The 19,042-nt window shown below is 45.5% G+C and overlaps 1 protein-coding gene across 1 annotated transcript in view; it reads left to right on the forward strand.

Moving 5' to 3' along the window:
- Positions 1-511: 511 nt before the first annotated feature.
- Positions 512-19,042, forward strand: part of ANKRD29 (ankyrin repeat domain 29) — a 49,227-nt gene continuing 30,696 nt past the window's right edge. The window contains exons 1-4 of the mRNA XM_068993657.1: positions 512-517; positions 12,926-13,036; positions 15,938-16,036; positions 18,451-18,549. Of these exons, the coding sequence (XP_068849758.1) occupies positions 512-517; positions 12,926-13,036; positions 15,938-16,036; positions 18,451-18,549 (315 nt within the window). The remainder of the gene's footprint in view (positions 518-12,925; positions 13,037-15,937; positions 16,037-18,450; positions 18,550-19,042) is intronic.

A 19,042-nucleotide genomic window follows, 5' to 3' on the forward strand; every position in this document is an offset into this window, starting at 1 on the left:
CAATCGCTTATTTAAGCAGAGGAATGACACGGTGAGATTTGCGTGTCAGAAAGATCTCAGGCTACAATCTGGGCTTGGGCTTCCCAGGTGGCTCAGTAGTCGAGAATCCGCCTGCAATGCAAGAGACACTGGTTTGATCCCTGTGTCGGGAAGATAACCCTGGAGAAGGAAATGGCAACGCACTCCAGTATCCTTGCCTGGGAAATCCCATGATTACAGGAGCCTGACTGGCTGTGGTCCATGGGGTCACAAAAGAGTAGGAAATGACTTAGGGACTAAACAACAGTTGAGAGAATAGAACTGAGCTGGGAGACCAGCCAAGACTGTGTTGGGGACATCTTGTTAAACGGTACCAGACTAGGGGACAGATTTTGAGAATGGAAAAAAACAGACAAACGTTGAGTGACTTAAACATTTTTAATCAGCAGAATTCAGTGATTGATGTTATTCACTGGGTTAGGGAAGGGCAGAGAGATAAAGATAAAATGTTTGGTGTGGGACATGTTTCAGGATGGAGGTGAGTCCAGGTAGAGATGTTGGTTAGACAGATGTGCAGACTGGGAGCCCAGGAGGCTAGTCTAGGCAGGAAACAGAGATGACATTTAAGAGTGAGCAGTGTTAAATGCTCGTTGAACCCGTGGGAATGAATGTGGCTGCCCAGTGAGATCATGTAAAGGTAATAAATTAGAGGACTGAGAACAAATTCTTAAAGAACCTCAGGACTTAAGAATGAGCAGAATAAGAGAAACCCATTGAGAAAACGGGGTGGGGGGCTGGGGGACGGCAGACAGAAATGTATGAGAAAAATCAAAAGCATGTGCAGCCATTAAGCCAAGAATCTCTAGCCTTTCAATAAAGGTGGAGAGGGATGCAGAATTAAATACCTCAGAGAAATCAAACAAGCTAAGAATCGAAAAGTGCCCATTGAACTTAGTAACAGAGCAGGCTCTGGTGACCTTGTTGAGAACAGTTTCAATGCAGTATCATGTTCAGAAGCCAGACTGTAATAGCTTAAAAAGAGAGCGGGTGGAAACCACAAATGGAGAGAACTCTTTCAAAAAATTGGAAACAGTGACTGCGGTGGGAATCCAGACTTGGCCAAGGGTTTGTTTGCTTTAAAATGGTAGAGACTTGAGCATCTTTATTTTTTTATTATTATTATTTTTGGTTGCACCACACAGCTTGGAGGATCTCAGTTCCACTGAAAGTGAAAGTAGTTCGTTCAGTTACGTCCAACTCTTTGCAACCTGATGGGCCATACAGTCCATGGAATTCTCCAGGCCAGAATACTGGAGTGGGTAGCTGTTCGCTTCTCCAGGGTATCTTTCCAACCCAGGGATTGAACACAGGTCTCCTGCATTGCAGGCAGATTCTTTACCCTCTGAGCCACCAGGAAAGCCCAAGAATACTGGAGTAGGTAGCCTATGCCTTCTCCAGTGGATCTTCCCGACCCAGGAACCCGTGTCTCCTGCATTGCAGGTGGATTCTTTACCAGCAAGGATTGAACCCAATCCCTCAGTGAAAGCATGGACTGCCAGGGAAGTCCTGATCATCTTTAAATGATAATAGACATTTCAACAGTAAACAGACAACCCAGTTTTGAAATGGGCAAAGAATCTCAATAGAAGTTTCTCCCAAGGAGATATACAAATGGCCAATAAGCCACTGACAGTAGCCTTTCACTGTTCACTTTCATGCATTGGAGAAGGACATGGCAACCCACTCCAGTGTTCTTGCCTGGAAAATCCCAGGGACGGAGGAGCCTGGTGGGCTGCAGTCCATGGGGTCGCTAAGAGTCGGACATGACTGAGCAACTTCACTTTCACTTTTCATTTTCATGCATTGGAGAAGGAAATGGCAACCAACTCCAGTGTTCTTGCCTGGAGAATCGCAGGGATGGGGGAGCCTGGTGGGCTGCCGTCTATCGGGTCGCACAGAGTCGGACATGACTGAAGCGACTTAGCAGCAGCAACAGCAGCCATCAGGAAATGCAAAGCAAAACTGCAGTGAGACACCACAGTCACACCTTTTAGGATGATTACAGTCAAAAAGACAGACAGTGACAAACATTGGCAAGAATCTGGAGCAAGTGAAAACAACAACAAAAAGAAGAATGTGGAGAAATTGAAAACGACAACAACAAAAGAACATGGAGAAATTGGAACCCTCCTACATTACTTGTAGGAATGTAAAATGATACAGCAATAATAGAGAACAGTCTGGTCATCCTTCAAAAAAATTAACCGTAGAGTTGCCATATGACCCAACAATTCTGCTTCTATATGTATATGCAGGAGAAACGAAAACATATGTCAGGAATTTATATCTCATGGTGGTAGAGACTGGGAAGCCCAAGATCAAGCTGCTGACAGTTTTAGTTTCTGGTGAGAGCCTACTTCCTGCCTTGCAAGCAGCTACTTTCTGAATGTATCCTCAGATGAGTGAGAGAGTGAGCTCCAATGTCTTTCTTTGTAAAGGCACTAGCCCCACCATGGGAGCTCCACCCTCACGGCCTAATCTAAACCTAATTACCTCCAGACATCACACTGTGGGGTTAGGACTTCAATATATGAACTCGGAGAGGAGAGGACACAAAGATTCAGACCATAATATGGTGTATCCATATGATGGATCATTCAGCCAGCAAAAGGAATGAATCTCTCATACATGCAGCAATGGGGATGGACCTTGAAAACATTATGTTAAGTGAAAAAGGCCAGACACAAAAGGCTCCATGTTACAGGGTTCCATTTGTATGGTGTTAGTTACTAATCGTGTCTGACTCTTTTGCAACCCCATGGACTGTAGCCCACCACGCTTCTCTGTTCATGGAATTCTCCAGGCAAGAATACTGGAGTGGGTTGCCATTCCTTACTCCAGGGGATCTTCATGACCCAGAGTTCGAACCTGGTGACTCCTGCATTGCAGGCAGATTCTTTACCGTCTGAGCCACTAGGGAAGCCCCCCCCCCAACCCCATTTATATGAAGTGTCCAGAATAGGCAAATCCATAGAGACAGAAATAGATTAGTGGTTGCCAGGAGCTGGGGGAGAAGGGGGTAATGGAGAGTGATTGTTAATAGGTATGAGGTTTCTCCTAGTTGATGAAAATATTCTGGGATAAGGTGATGGTTGTAAAACCTTGAGATTAAAATAAAAACCACTGAATTATATGCTTTAAAAAGATGGGTTTTGGTGGGGGGTTGGCAGTCTATTTGGTTTTTCCTTTTGAATTTTTTATTTTGTATTGGGGTGCAGCCAGTTAACAATGTTGTGATAGTTTCAGGTGAATGGTGAAGGGACTCAGCCATACATATACATGTATCAATTCTCCCCTGAATCCCCCTCTAAAAAGATGAATTTTATGGTATTGGGTTGGCCAAAAAGTTCATTTGGGTTTTTCATCATAGTTATGGAAAAACTTGAATGAACTTTTTGGCCAGCCCAGTATGTAAAGTATTAGTTCTAAAACTAAAATAAGTCATGTCTGACTCTTGTGACCCCACAGACTGTAGCCTACCAGGCTCCTCTGTCCACGGGATTTTCCAGGCAATAATACTGGAGTGGGTTGCCATTTCCTTCTCTAGGGAATATTGCCCACCCAGGATCAAACCCGGGTCTCTTGCATTGCAGGCAGATTTTTTTACTGACTGACCCAAGTATCTCAGTACAGAAGTGTTTTAAGATGGCAGCAGGGAGTGCTGAGAACGCTTCTGTGTGGAGAGGATGGTCGAGCTGAGTGCTGGAGTTCTCAGAGGCGGGAGAGCAGAGACACTGATCGAAGGCCAGGATGAGCTCAGAATTTGGGGTGGGCAGAAGGGAAGGTGCCAACATTTTCAGTGAAGAAGGAAAAACGATCCAGAGGCCACAGCTACCTTGAGGTGAGGCAGAGGATGAGCAGGTGGGATGGCCTGAGTCTTGAAGCAGCAGAGATGTGTACACCTGCTGAGAAGGGCTGTCTGGAAGCCAGGTGAGGAGGGTCCAACCCCATTCCCCATCCTAGGGTTGCTCTGGGAGCAGGTTCAGCACCCCCTCTCCACACTCCCCTCCCCCACACCCCACCCAGGGAGACAGGAAGCTTGGTGCTAGTTGAAGGAGGAAGGCGGTTGATTATTTTAGAAAGTAGAGGAGTTCTAAAAGGCACAGAGAGATTTGAGGGGCAGTGGGGGAGAGTCGCAGGCTGGCTGACTGTGTACCAGCCCCAGCTAATATGTCGTTTAGTCGCTCAGTCGTGTGACTCTTTTACGACCCCATAGACTGTAGCCCACCAGGCTCCTCTGTTCATGGGATTTTCCAGGCAAGAATTCTGGAGTGGATTGCCATTTCCTTCTCCAGGGGATTTTTCCCAACTCAGGGATCAAACCCGTGTCTCTTACGTCTCCTGCACTGGCAGCTTTACCACTAGTGCCAGAAGGTGCCCACAGCCCACGATAAAAATACAGGACGTCCCTGGTGCTCTAGTGGTTAAGACTTCCTCTTCCAGCGCAGGGTGTGTGGACTTGATCCCTGGTTGAGGAGCTATAAGATTCCACTTGCTTCTTGGCCAAAAATATAAGACATAAGACAGAAGCAGTATTGTAACAAATTCAATAAAAACTTCCCAAAAATGGTCCACATCAAAAAAAAAAATAAATAAAGAATCTTTTTAAAAAAATAGCAACTTTTGGGAATTCTCTGGTAAGTCCTGTGGTTAGGACTCAGTACTTTCACTGCCTGGGGCCCATCCAGGTTCAGTCCCTGGTTGGGGAACTAAGATCCCACAACCACTTTTATTGTACATTTTTGGAAGGGTTTTTACAATACTGCTTTTAAAATTATTTAGCAACGAATAATCTTTATATTAGACTTCTCTGGTGGCTCAGTGGTAAAGAATCCACTTGCCAGTGTAGGAGACACAGGTTCGATCCCTGGGTTGGGAAGATAACCTAAAGAAGGAAATGGCAACCCACTCCAGTATTCTTGCCTGGGAAATCCCATGGACAGAGGAGCCTGGCGGGCTACAGTCCCTGCGGTCGTAAGAGTCAGACGTAAATGAATAACTAACAACAGAAACCTTTAATTTACATTTGCCCATGCTGCTGCTGCTGCTCAGTTGCATCAGTCGTGTCCAACTCTGTGCGACCCCATAGACGGCAGCCGAGCAGGCTCCTCTGTCCCTGGGATTCTCCAGGCAGGAATACTGGAGTGGGTTGCCATTTCCTTCTCCAGTGCATGCATGCATGCTAAGTCGCCTCAGTCATGTCCGAGTCTATGCGACCCTATGGACAGCAGCCAATCAGGCTCCTATGTCCACAAGATTCTCCAGGCAAGAATACTGGAGTAGGTTGCCATTTCCTTCTCCACATTTGCCCATGATTTTTCTGCAATTCAGTAGTTCTTGTATAGTGGGAAAATCAGACCTGCAGATTATATTGTGTCAGCAATATTGTGAATATCAGTTCTAGCAATTGACATGTTAACATTTTGTAGATATTGAATGATGTTTTCATTGACTCTGTTTTGGAGCCATTGTTTCATTTTCGTAGGTGACTGAAAACTTGGAGGCTCTAGGCCTTTTGTTTCCAAGGCCTGCATTGAAAAGACTCAGCTGTTGGCTGAGTCTGTGGGTGGATAAACAGAGCTTTAGAAACCACAATTTAGCTTCTTCTCGATGACTCAGAGTCACCACTTGTAGGACTATTTGCTTCTGAACCACCAGGACACTCGTTTTATCCTTTCTCCATTATGTTGTCAACAGTCTCTTCTCACTGGTAGTTCTTTGCCTTCAGTAAATTTCTTCTATCAACGTTTTGTTGTTGTTCAGTTGCTCAGTCCTGTCCAACTCTTTGCGACCCCATTGACTGCAGCATGCCAGGTTTCCCTGTCCTTCACCGTCTCCCAGAGTTTGCTCAGACTCATGTCCATTGAGTCGGTGATGCCATACAACCATCTCATCTTCTGTTGCCTCCTTTTCCTGCCTTCAATCTTTCCCAGCATCAGAGTTTTTTCTAATGAGTTAGCTCTTCTCATCAGCTTTGGCCACCTCATCTGAAGATCTCACTCATTAGAAAAGGCAACTGCTAATTTTTTCTGGTTGGGAAAAGAGATACATGTTTTCTGGAATTGTTTTTAAAGTAAAAAGAACTCAGATTGCAGGTCTGAGTCTTTTTTTGTGGAAGAAAGCTCATGGAATTCAGTACATTGACTTTTGTCTCTCAGTTCAATTCAGTTCAGTTGCTCAATCATGTCCGACACTTTGTGACCCCATGGACTGCAGCATGCCAGGCTTCCCTGTCTATCACCAACTCCTGGAGCTTGCTCAAACTCACGTCCATCGAGTCAGTGATGCCATCCAACCATTTCATCCTCTGTCGTCCTCTTCTCCTGCTTTCAGTCTTTCCCAGCATCAAAGTCTTTTCCAGTGAGTCAGTTCTTCCCATCAGGTGGCCAACGCATTGGAGTTTCAGCTTCAGCATCAGTCCTTCCAAAGAATATTCAGGACTGATTTCCTTTAGGATTCACTGGTTGGATCTCCTTGCAGTCGAAGGGCCTCTCAAGAGTCTTCAACACTACAGTTCAAAAGCATCAATTCTTTGGTGCTCAGCTTTCCTTATAGTCTAACTCTCACATCCATACATAACTACTATAAAAACCATAGCTTTGATTAGATGGACCTTTGGTGGCAAAGTAATGTCTCTGCTTATTCATATGCTATCTAGGTTGGTCATAGCTTTTCTTTTGTCTTTATAACAGCTATTTCAACTACTCAGGATTTATTCTTCTGGGCTGAGGTTGCCAGAAGTCCAGCACAATTTGTAAGTTAGACCCTAACCCAGTGAGGGGGAGTCACTATTTCAGAGGATAGATCACTAAATAAAGAATAATACCTGGGTCTTTCTTGATCATGTCTTACCCGAGAGGATTTGTTGTTATTTAGTTGCTGAGTTGTGTTCAGCTCTGCGACCCCATGGACTGTAGCTTGCCAGGTTCCTCCATCCATGGAATTTCCCAGGCAGAAATACTGGAGTGGGTTGTCTTTTCCTCCTCCAGGGGATCTTCCTGACCCAGGGATCGAACCGGCATCTCTTATGTCTCCTGCATTGGCAGGCGGGTTCTTTACCACTGAGTCACCAGGGAAGCCCCGAATGCGTTTCCATATTGGTGGTGGAAATTTCTCATGCCTTGGCCAGACATACAGGAACTTACACTTTCGACCCTTCCTTGTTCTGAAAGTATGTAAGTTATCTCAGAATCAACTCCAGTTCATCAATCATCTGAAATTACTTGGATGAGCCACAGGAAAATAAATCAACAAAGCCATGTATTTTTATTGACAGCTTTATTGAAATATAGATCACATACCATATAACTCACCCAGTTAAACTGTCCATTCCGGTGGCTTTTTTTTTCTAGCATATTCAGAGTTGTGCAACCATGAGTACCATCTATTTTAGAATATTTTAATCAACCCCAAAAGAAACTGTGTACCTGTTAGCAGTCACTGTATTCTTCTAAATAGCGTCGTTTCAGAAAACTGCTGAACTACTTTCAACTGCTGAACTACTTTCTACCTCTATCAATTAGCCTCTGCTGAACATACATATGTTAAACAGACTTTAAACATGGTCTTGAGTTCTGAGTTTGGAGACACCTGTGTTATACAGGGCTACCTCTATGGCAGAATCCCTGAGTAGATAAATCACTTACTTTTTTGTGTGTGTCAGATGTTTAGCTTTTTGGAAAAACCACAGTGTTTTTAAATTATTTTTTAATATCTCATTTATTTGGCTGCCTCGGGTCTTGGTTGCGTCATAAGGGATCTCTCTTGTGGCGCGTGGACTCTCTAATCGTGGCACGTGGGCTCAGTAGTTGCAGTGTACAGGCTTAGTTGCTCCTTGGCATGTGGGATCTTAGTTCCCCGACCGGAGATTGGACCAACTTCCCCTGCATTGCAAGGTGGATTTTTAACCACTGGCCCACCTGTGGAAGTCCCCTAAATTATCTACTTTTTCTCTGTGGTTTCCTATCATTTACAGAAGTGTAATGATACTTGCAACACAGGTTTAACGGTCAGTTAATGTTTTTAAAGTGACTCTGTAAATTTCAGCCATTTAGCACAAAGTGGAATGGTAAGATCTCAAAAACCTCCTTCTGCACAGTGGTCTCTCCACCCTTCTTTTCTCCTCATTTAATGTGGCTTCTAACACCAGAGAAATTCATCATTGAACAAAGCCAGTGTTCTCTTGATTAAATTAATTATACACACTTAAAGTCCACATGATTCTCAACTGTTTCTTAAGCCAATAATTGAGATCTCTACCCCCTCTTAGCTTTTAATCAAAATTCCATTTCTGTACAAGTAACAACTTCCCTTCTGTGTTTCTCTCCCCTTCCTTCCGGTATTTAATTTCTGGTAGTGTGCTAATGAGCAGTGTGTGAGCCAAACTTCTAGCAGTAAAGGGGGGCTGGGGGAGGAGAAGAGAAGATGGCGTATGTGGAAGGCTGTGCCCTGGTTTTCTCACAAGGTATAAGGTATAGGATCTCAGACTCTGGACCCAAACAAACTTAGCTTTGAATCCTAGCTCTGTTACTTTCTAGCTGGATGACCTTGAGTAAGTCATTTCTGTGCCTCAGTTTCCTCATCCTAAAATTGGGAACAGTAGCATCTACCTTGTGAGATTGTTCTGGGAATTAAAAGTGTTGAGAGCAACGAGAGTGCTCAGCACGCTGCCTGACACAGAGCACTACCCAGCATAGCTTGTCGCTGCTGTAACTCGTCATATCACGCCGATAACCTGACGCCAGAGACGCGGAAAACCAAGAAAGAGGTTAAATAATCATCACAGGGTTGGTGAAGTGCCTTAGGATTTGTGTGAGGCATTTTCACATGCATCGGCTCCTTTCAAGGCTTAAGGGCTGCCCTTATAAACCGCTTGTTAAGATTATGTGCATATTGTGCCCAGAGGAAGTTTGGAAGTTTACCAAGCAATGTGGTCTGTAAAGAGAAAGAAGGCCAGGGGACTTTCTCTGTTGGCATTAGAGGAGCTTGGCATGAGGTTAGGAAGGGGGTCACTGGGGAGGCCACTGCCTGTTTCTTGCTGTCTCAAGAGGAGACTTCTGCAGGAGGCAGGCAGTGGGATGGCTGAAAGCCTAGCCTCAAGCTCCAGACTGCCTGGGGCTGCAGCCTGCCTTGTTGTTCTCACTTATGTCATCTGAGCAGTGGGGTAGTAATGTTCCCACTTCACTGAGCTGTGTTGCAGAGGGTGTGCCAGTGGTATGGAATAAGCACTTGGTAAGAAATAGCTTGGGCTTCCCAGGTGGCGCTAGTGGTAAAGAACTCACCTGCCAGTGCAGGAAACATGAGACACAGGTTCAATCCCTGGGTGTGAAAGATCCCCGGAGGAGGGCATGGCAACCCACTCCAGTCTTGCCTGGAGACTCCCATGGACAGAGAAGCCTGGTGGGCTACAGTCCATAACGTCACGAAGAGTTGGACACGCCTGAGCAACTAAGCACAGGAGGACTCTGCTTTTAGAGCTTACATTTCTTGAGTGTTTACTATTGAAGTCCATTTGCACATATTACCTCATTTATCCTCTAACAACCCATGACAGAGGCACAGTTGACCCTGTGTCTGCAGATTCTGCATCTGTGGATTCAACCACAGACCAAAAATATTCAGAAAATTTCAGAAAGTTCCAAGCAAGAGAGCTTGAATTTGCCCTGCACTAGCAACTATTTACATAGCACTTACATCGTGTAGGGTATCGTAAGTAACCCACAGATGATTTAAAGTATATGAGAAGATATGTGTAGGTTATATGCAAATACTGTGCCGATTTATATAAGAGACTTGAACATCCACAGATTTTGGTATCTGCAGGCAGTCCTGGAACCAATCCCCCAAGGATATTGCCTATACTAGCAGATACTTTCCTGGGACACAGAGGACTTAAATAACCTCCCCAGTCACAGAACAGGGATGCAGCGGGGTCAGGACTTGAACTCGGCTCTCTCTTACCCCAAATCAACAACTTTCTCATGCCTCCACCTGCCAGTAAATCAAGCCCTGGGGGGAAAATGAAAGATTTACACCCTTTCCCAAAGCTCAGTTTCTGGAACCTTCTACAAAACGGGGATGTCTAGCCTGTGCAGGAGAGGAATCCCTGAGGCTATTCTAAAGGCAGGAGAGGCTCCTGGCTGGAGAGCTTGTTATGACAATAGAAGCTTGTGGTTTACAGATGGTTTTTGAAAGGCATTTGGGGTTAAACTGAAACAGAATCACCGAAAATGATTTACAGTTTACTTCTCTCAAGTTCTCATTTCCGGAAAAGCCAGCAGAGCTGTTTCCATGGTGCATATTAAATTCTCTTCCTGATTCACCCTCCCATACTTCATCCTGGCCTCGTGCAGTGTTTCTTATTAAAGGGGCATTGTTTCATGATTTATATACAAGTCAAACCAGCCTGCTATGGCTTCTCGCAGTCACAGCTGTAACATCAGGCCCAGCCTGGGGTAAAAGCCACAGACACTGGGTGTGAAAACTGAGACAGTACAGTTTACACCTTCAGGGGAAGCAAATGGTTCACCTGCAATTTAAGGTGAATTTTTTCCCCTCCTAACAGAGCCAGGAAAGCATTGCAAGTATGTTTGTAATCTGCTTATCACTCCCTGCTTCGCCACACTCTCATCCAAGAATGCACAAGAACACTAACTTGGGTACGTGCTGAAGGGCTTCTCAAGTGAAATCCTCCCACCCCAGATGCTGCCACCCCTCTGCCACCCCTGACTTTCACTGTGTGGGCTCCTCGGAGCAGCCAAAACTGTTGGTGTCTGCTTTTTAACTTATTGATGGTGAGTTAGGCACTGTTAGGGTTTCCCTCGTAGTTCAGTTGGTAAAGAATCCGCCGGCAATGCAGGACACCCCGGTTCAATTCCTGGGTCGGGAACATCAGCTGGAGAAGGGAATCTAGTATTCCTGGGCTTCCCTTGTGGCTCAGCTGGTAAAGAATCTGCCCGCAATGTGGGAGACCTGGGTTCAATCCCTGGGTTGGGAAGATCCTCTGGAGAAGAGAAAGGCTACCCACTGCAGTATTCTGGCCTGGAGAATTCTGTGGACTGTATAGTTCATGAGGTCGCAAAGAGTCAGACACGACTGAGCAACTTTCACTTTTCACTGGGTCTGTATGTAAAAACGTATCAATATTCTTAGAAGACTATTGCATATAAGACTCTCTGGGTCAGAGGAGTGCTTTGAAGAAAGAAGGTGTTGGTCGCTCAGTCATGTCCGACTCTTTGCGACCCCATGGGCTGTAGCCCCCCAGGCTCCTCTGTCCATGGAATTCTCCAGGCAAGAATACTGGAGTGGGTAGCCTTTCCCTTCTCCAGGTAATCTTCCTGACCCAGGGGTCAAACCCAAGTCTCCCCGTGTTGCAGGAGGATTCTTTACCATCTGAGCCACCAGGGAAGCCCTGAGATGAGTGCTTTAAGCCCACCAAAAAAAAGTATTTTTGTTAATTTGAATACTAAAAAGTTTCCTGTGAATTCGTCATTAGTAGCAATACTCTGATTTTAATTTTGCCTGTTGGTTCTAACTTTGTAAAGAAAGTGGATAGAAGGAAGGAAACTAGCGTTTATAAGTGCATATAACATGCCAGATACAGTATTAGCCAATTAACCTACATCATTTTTTTAAATTTACTTCTATTTTTTAGTTGCAGTATAATTGCTTTACAGTTATATGTTAGTTTCTGCTGTACAATAGCATGAATCAGCTGTAAGTATACATATTAATATATCCCCTCCATCTTGAGCCTCCCTTAACCTACATCATTTAATTTTTACCATAAACTTCAGGGCATGTCATGTGATCTCCATCTAACCAAGAGGAAACCAGGACTTATGGGGCCAGTCCATTGCCTAAAGCCAGACCTGAAACCCAGAGCTGTCTGGTTCTGCCTGTCCTTCCGCCCTCACCAGGGACTTTTCTCTGCAAATCCAAATCAATGCATTTTAGAGAAGGAGGTGGTGCTTCAGTCAGCTCTGCCACTCTGATTCTGGATAACAGTTTTCCACCTCTGTTCCTTCCATAGTCATGGTTTCAGGGTTAACTTAGCAACTTTAAAACGACCTCACATTGGAGTGAAAGACCCACCTGAGGTCGCATAGCAACATTTCCTGCCCAGAGTTCTTTGTTCTCAACAGAAACCCCTGGCAAGTTCCAGCTGAATCAAAGAACTTTTGGTAGAGGGAGAATGAGGCATTTACCCAGGCGGCTGGAAGTGAGTAGAAAGCATTGACTACACAGAAAGTTAGTTTGTCTCTCACTCAGTCATATCCATCTCTTTGCAACACCATGGACTGTAGCCCGCCAGGCTTCTCTGTCCTTGGGATTCTCCAGGCAAGAATACTGGAGTGGATAGCCATTTCCTTCTCCAGAGGATCTTCCTGACCCAGGGATTGAACCCAGGTCTCCCCCATTGCAGGAGGATTATTTACCATCTGAGCCAAAGAAAAGATGCTGGTAAACTCAGAATTGGGAGAGATTTCCCTCCGCTTAGAGATAAGAGACATTTGGGAACGTGGCAGGGAAGAAATAGCAGTTAAGCAGAACCTTGGCCTTGAAGGATGGGGGAAAATTCTTTCAAGCAAAAAGGAAACTGTAAACAAAGACACAGAGGCAGGAAAGTGAGACATTGGTGGGAAATGGAGTATATTAATAGTGGTGCGTAATCAACAACCCTGCTCTCTGCCACAGCCCCAGGGCTCGGGTTACCCGCATCCCACAGCCAAGTACACAATGTTGACCCGCTGCGGGAGGAGCACTCTTTCCAATGAGCAGACACATCTGGAAACCCTCCATTTTGAATGGCAGCACGTGTTTACATAGCAGTGGTCACATTAATGAAGGTCAATTTTAAAGATTCTGTTTCATTTTGCTTCTGCAGAAGGAAACCCCCCTTGCCAATGCGGCATTCTGGGCAGCGAGGAGGGGCAACCTGACTCTGCTCCGCCTGCTACTGAACAGCGGCCGTGTGGACGTGGACTGTAGGGACAGTGTATGGACCGGTCCATTCGGTACCCGCATGCTAGGAGCTGGCTGTCCCCCGCTGGCATGAGAGCGCCTGCTGAATACCCTGCCCTTCACAGCGCTGGTCCCCTTTTTCATGTGCTTGTCCCCTTTACCATGTGTTTGCTTGCCTCATCCTTTTCAACAAGTCCAAAGCATCACTGTTATTGTTCAGTCGCTCAGTCATGTCCAACTCTTTGCGACCCCATGGACTGCAGCCCGCCAGGCTTCCCTGTCCTTCGCTATCTCTCCTGGAGTGTGCTCAGACTTATGCATAGTACCTTGGGGAAACATATCAAGGAAACCGTTATCTGCATCAGACAGGAGCGGTCACAGCAGGGGAAGAGATAGGTCACTGGGAAATCAGAATTGGCCCAGTCCAAGAAGAAAAGGGGTAGGGGGTGATTCAGAGTAGAAGGAGGCTGCCATGGATGGAGGAGTTGGATTTTTTCTGCTGAGAGATAAAAGCCCCCCACCCAACCTCATTTCCCTCTACCTTTGCAAACATCAATTCACTCATCAGCGATGGCGGGGAGCTAAAACAGGTCCTCCCACCCGCTGGCAACATCACTTGCGGAGTCCTTCCCTTCCCAGCCAGAGGCAGTGATCTCTGTTCTCAGCAGGACTTGACGTCACGTCTCTGGGGCCTGAGAGGAGGAGAGAGAGGAGAGGTTTTGATTTTAGGGATTAAATAGAAATGTTTTCACAGGAGGCTTCTTGTTTTCCTGAAAACAGGGTGCGCCATTTCCAGCTTTTATTACACAAATTTGGTAGGTGATATCAGCCACCAGCCCAAGTGAGGTATCAAAGTTTGCTCCCCTGTGCCCCCTGGAGCATTGGCACAGGACAGCTCAGGGTGCACCTCCGGACCCACGTGTAATTTCCTCCCCACTTGCTCTGTGTCCCAGAGTCAAGCTCTCTGGCTTGCCCTCAGGCACTTACTTTCCTCCCACCGCCAGTAGGGTTTGGCCAATGGGAGTGTTGGTGGGAATCAGAGGCTGGGAGCACAAGGATGTTGGGGAGTCCAGCCCCCGTGTCGTGTCTGGCAGCAACACCCTCACCCTATCTGTCCAGGGAGCCACCACCTGCCTCTCGTGCTTTGGGGCCTGGGCTGGTATCAAAGCCCCACTGTCCTTCCCTCCCAGTCCTGTTCTTTGTGGTTTCCTTACATCCAGAGCATAGCTTTATAAATAGTCTCTTTATTATGCTTTCTTCCAGTTATCCCAGTTTGAATGTACCGTCTGTTCTTTGCCAGGACCCAGACTGATGCGGAGTCTTGGGCATCTGTGAACTTGTTGTCTGGTCTTACTGGGGGCTTGCTGGGCAGCAGTGCCATACTGGATAGATCTGGAGTGGGAACACCCGAGTTCATTGTGGTCTCACCCACTGACCATGTTGATGACCAGTTACTCCTTTTTCTTAAAGTCACCCCTTTCCAGACACCCCTGACTTCCAGCTTTGTGTCCCTTCCTACATCCACAGATCCCACTTCTTCATTCTCTTTCTCCTTTGTCCCAACCTCTGACTTTTTCTCAGTTGACCATGTTATAGAAGTGAAATGCAATCCATAAGGAAGCATTTGGGGGTAATTTGTTTTATTCATCTTCCCTTACTTTAATATAGATGAAGCCTGACATTTAAAATTTTCTTTGTGAAATGTCCAAGTTAAGTGCTCTGTACTTCCTCTAGCTCTTGATTGATTTGTATTTTGAGAACAATGTGCCCATGATAGAAAATTTTTCTTTTTTTTAATTAATTGTAATTGGAATATAGTTGGTTTACAATGTTGTTTTTCTGCTGTACAGCACAAGGAATCAGCTATACGTATACATGTATCCCCTCTTTTTTTGGATTTCCTTCCCTTTTAGGTCACCGCAGAGCATTGAGTAGAGTTCCTTGTGCTAAACAGTGGGTTCTCATTATTCAAGTCCTTGAATCATTTTTTAAATTATTTATTTATTTTATGTATTCATTTTGGCTGTGCTAGGTCTTCACTGCTGTGAGGGCTTTTGTCTAGTTGCGGAGAGCAGGGGTCACTCTCTAGATACTGTGTGCAGGCTTCTCATTGTAGTGGCTTCTCTTGTCGGACCACAGGCTCTGGGACACGAGGGCTTCAGTATCTGTAGCACGTGGGCCCAGTTTTGCAGCTCTGGGGCTCTAGAGCACAGTCTCAGTAGCTGTGGAAAACGGGCTTAGTTGCTCTGCGGCATGTGGGATCCTCCAAGATCAGGGATCCAATCTGTGTCTCCTGCTTTGGCAGGCAGATTCTTTACCACTGGACCACCAGGGAAGCCCCAGGTCCTTGAACCTAAAGGTAGCGAAGACCTTGGGAATCATCTCATCCAATCCCTCATTTTAAAGATGAAGCAAATGAGCCCTGAAAATTGTGAGCAGTGTGCCCCTCGGTGTGCTAGTGGCCCCCAGGGCTCCTGACTCTCACTTCTGTAGTCTCTCATTGCATCTTTACCTGAATCAGTTTGAAGACAAAGAATTCTAAACTCAGAAAACCGACTAGTGTCACTCAACCCACCTTTTTGCATTAATAATGGTGTTTTGGCTCAGGAATCATGTCATAGGAGTCATAAAATAAGGCCATTCCGTTGCTGATTCCTCAAAATACAGTAGCCTTGGCTCACTTGGACTGTTTCTGACGGTAATGGAAGTAAGCGAATGTTTAAATTGAAAACTCCAGCCTCCGCAGTTTGTCCTTTTGCTTTCTCCTGCATCGTCTGCATTATAAGATTACTCATGAGGCAGTTTTCTTTACTGTGGAAGCTGTTGGGCTCAGCTCAGCCGTGTCCTGGGAGGAGCTGACCTTGGCAGCCTCTTCTCCGGGTGCCTCTCTGACGTCACAGTGGCCTAACTGCTCACGTGTCTCTCCTCCCCCCAGCATGGCACCACGCTCCTCATGGTCGCCTCCTATGCTGGCCACATAGACTGTGTGAAGGAGCTTGTCCTGCAGGGAGCGGACATCAATCTCCAGAGAGAGGTAGGTCAGGTTGGCACGTGAATAATAGTAATGCTGGTGACACAGCTGTGAAGTTTACACAGTAGTGAATTGCTAAGAAGGACTCAATGGACATGAATTCAAACAAACTCTGGGACATAGTGGAGGACAGAGGAGCCTGGTGTGCTGCAGTCCATGGGGTTGAAAAGGGTTGGACATGACTTAGTTATTGAACAACAAGGACTAGAGTACAGCCATCCCAACAAATCTGGGGGGATTGGTTCCATGACACCCCCCCATCCTGTGGATACCAGAAGCCACTGATGCTCAAGTCCTTTATATAAAATAGCATAATATTTGCATATAACTACACACATCTTCCCATATACTTCTAACATCTCTAGATTACTTATAATACCTATGCTCAGTTGCTTCAATCATGTCCAACTCTTTGCAACCCTATGGACTGTAGCCCATGAGGCTCCTCTGTCCCTGGGATTCTCCAAGTAAGAATACTGGAGTGGGTTGCCATGCCCTCCTCCAAAGGGATCTTCCAGACCCAGAGATTGAACCCACATCTTCTGTTCTCCTGCATTGCAGATGGATTCATTACCCACTGAGCCACCTGGGAAGCCCACTTATGTAAACAGTTGCTGGTGCATGGGAAAAAAAGTTAGAACTTTTTCAATTTTTTTTCTGTGGTTCACTGAATCCATGAATGCAGAACTTACTGATACTGAAGGATGGTTCTAATCGTTGCTTTTTTCCTATGTGACATCAAGCCCAGGTTGCAGACTGTGTTGTGTCTAAAGAAGGCCCAGGAAGGGACCATTGGTTGTACTTTAACTGAACCAAACTTCTCAGGCCCTTGTTGCATCTGACGTGACCAAACCTCCTTAAACAATTCATATGGTTCACCCGGAGCCTAAGTCAGTTCTTTCTTTCCTTGGGATGAGATGTTATAGAATGTATAGGATTTTCATAGAGATCTTTATATTTTTAGAAGGATCAGGTCACCCACCTGTTGTTAGGGAGGCTTAGTGGCTAACCTACCTCAGCCATCCTCACCAAACCGTGTCTGCAGAGGGCTTCTCTGATCAGCCATGTATTACATAGGTTTTCCCTCCAAAATACCACATGGTGAATATCAGACTGAAATGGGAGCCTGTTTGCACACTTATTCAAGGGAGTCCCAACCAGCCAGAGGATCCAGTCTTGGTCCGATGCAGAGCAGTGGAAGGCTGGGCATTCAGGCCTGGGGAGACTGCATGTATTTCCAGACCAGTTCAGGGCCTGATGAGTTCACCTTTGTGGAGTCACATCCAGGGTCACACCTAGCGTGAACGTGACCTCAGTCCACAGTGACTCAGACCTCAGGTGGGCATCCATGGGCAAGCTCCGAATGAGACAGACTGCTTGGTTCTCCTTGAGTCACTCTTATTGGAGGTCCTGCCTTGTAGTTCTTTCAAAGAGAATGGTCCCCAGAATTCCCTGAGCCAGGCCAGTCTGGAAACATAGCCAAAGAGAGGCCCTGACCTTACCCTGCAGGTTTTGAAACCTGGAAGAGAGCGTGCCTGGCAGTGCTGTGGAACTGACACTTAGAGCAGACTTCTTTGGTTCATTTGTAATCCGTTCTGCAGTATCAGAATATTTGTCTCCTAAAGAAGTACTGCCATTGTTTTCTTTATTTGTCTATCTAGACACGTAGAGTTTGCACACTTTGGCAGTCTCTAAGATTCATGTTTATTAATAGGATGAGGGGGCTTCCCTGGTGGCTCAGTGGTAAAAAATCCGCTTGCTGATGCAGGAGATACAGGTTTAATCCCTGATCCGGGAAGATCTCACATACCTAGGAGCAACTAAGCCTGTGCCCCACAACTATTGAGCCTGTGCTTTAGAACCCAGGAGCTGCAGCTACTGTGCCCCACATGCCTAGAGCCCATGCTGTACTAGAGAGGCCACTGCAATGAGAAGCCCATGCATTGCAACTAGTGAGTGACCCCTGCTCGCTGAAAATAGAGAAAAGCCTGCACAGCAAGGAAACCCCAGCACAGCCAAAAATAAATAAAATTATTTAAATAAAAAAGGAGGAGGAAATTCTCTGGTGATCCAGTGGTTAGGACTCCACGCTTCTACTGCAAGGGGCATGAGTTCAATCCCTGGTCAGGGAACTAAGATCCTGCATGCTATGCAGTACAGGTGAAAAAAAAAAAAAAAAAGAGTTTTCCCATTCTAGCCCAGTTTTCTCATCCAGACCTTGTTACATCTTAAGGTTTCTGGAACCCAGCATTCTCCACACTGGTCACTTAACCTGAGCAAGGAATAGTCTGTTCAAAGGTAGTCCTTTCAGGCTAGAGTTTTATATGTAAGGATTTTGTTTTGTTTTGTTGCAATCATGTCAATCAAATGAAATGTAACCAAATATCTTTTAAAACCAGCCCCTCTCTCTCTCTCAGTCAGGTACAACCGCCCTTTTCTTTGCTGCCCAACAAGGACATAATGACGTCGTGAGATTTCTCTTTGAATTTGGAGCATCCACTGAATTTAGGACCAAAGTAAGAGAATTTTCTTGATTTTATACCCTATTGAAGAATTTCAGCAGTTACAAGTATTCATTTCTCTTCATTTATAGTATGAATGTTTGCTATGCTATTTACAATATTCACAAGCCTAAGAAGTTGGGTTTCACAGGGTTAAGTTGTAATGATTCAGGGGTAGTCTTAGGAATTCAATTCCAAACATGACACTTTTACCCTAGGCTAACAATTAGAGAATTTGGCAGCAGGGGGGCGGCTTACCTTCTTTCTTGTATTGGTAACTTTCTACTCTGGGACACTAAATTTTGTTATCACAATGGATACAGTAGTGGGTGCTTTATGACTTTTCCTGTTCTCTTTTGCTTTTTTCTGCTCCAGGGTTAATCCCAGGGCTGTGATAGGAATTATTGGAAATATTAAGCCAATCCTAATGAATCTTGAGAGATTTCTAAGGAGGCTTTGACAGGCAGTTTACTTTCTGAGATGTCGCCACTGAGATATATAAAATATG

This window comes from Capricornis sumatraensis, chromosome 21, assembly GCF_032405125.1.
Source record: "Capricornis sumatraensis isolate serow.1 chromosome 21, serow.2, whole genome shotgun sequence".
NCBI classification, from domain to species: Eukaryota; Metazoa; Chordata; class Mammalia; order Artiodactyla; family Bovidae; genus Capricornis; species Capricornis sumatraensis.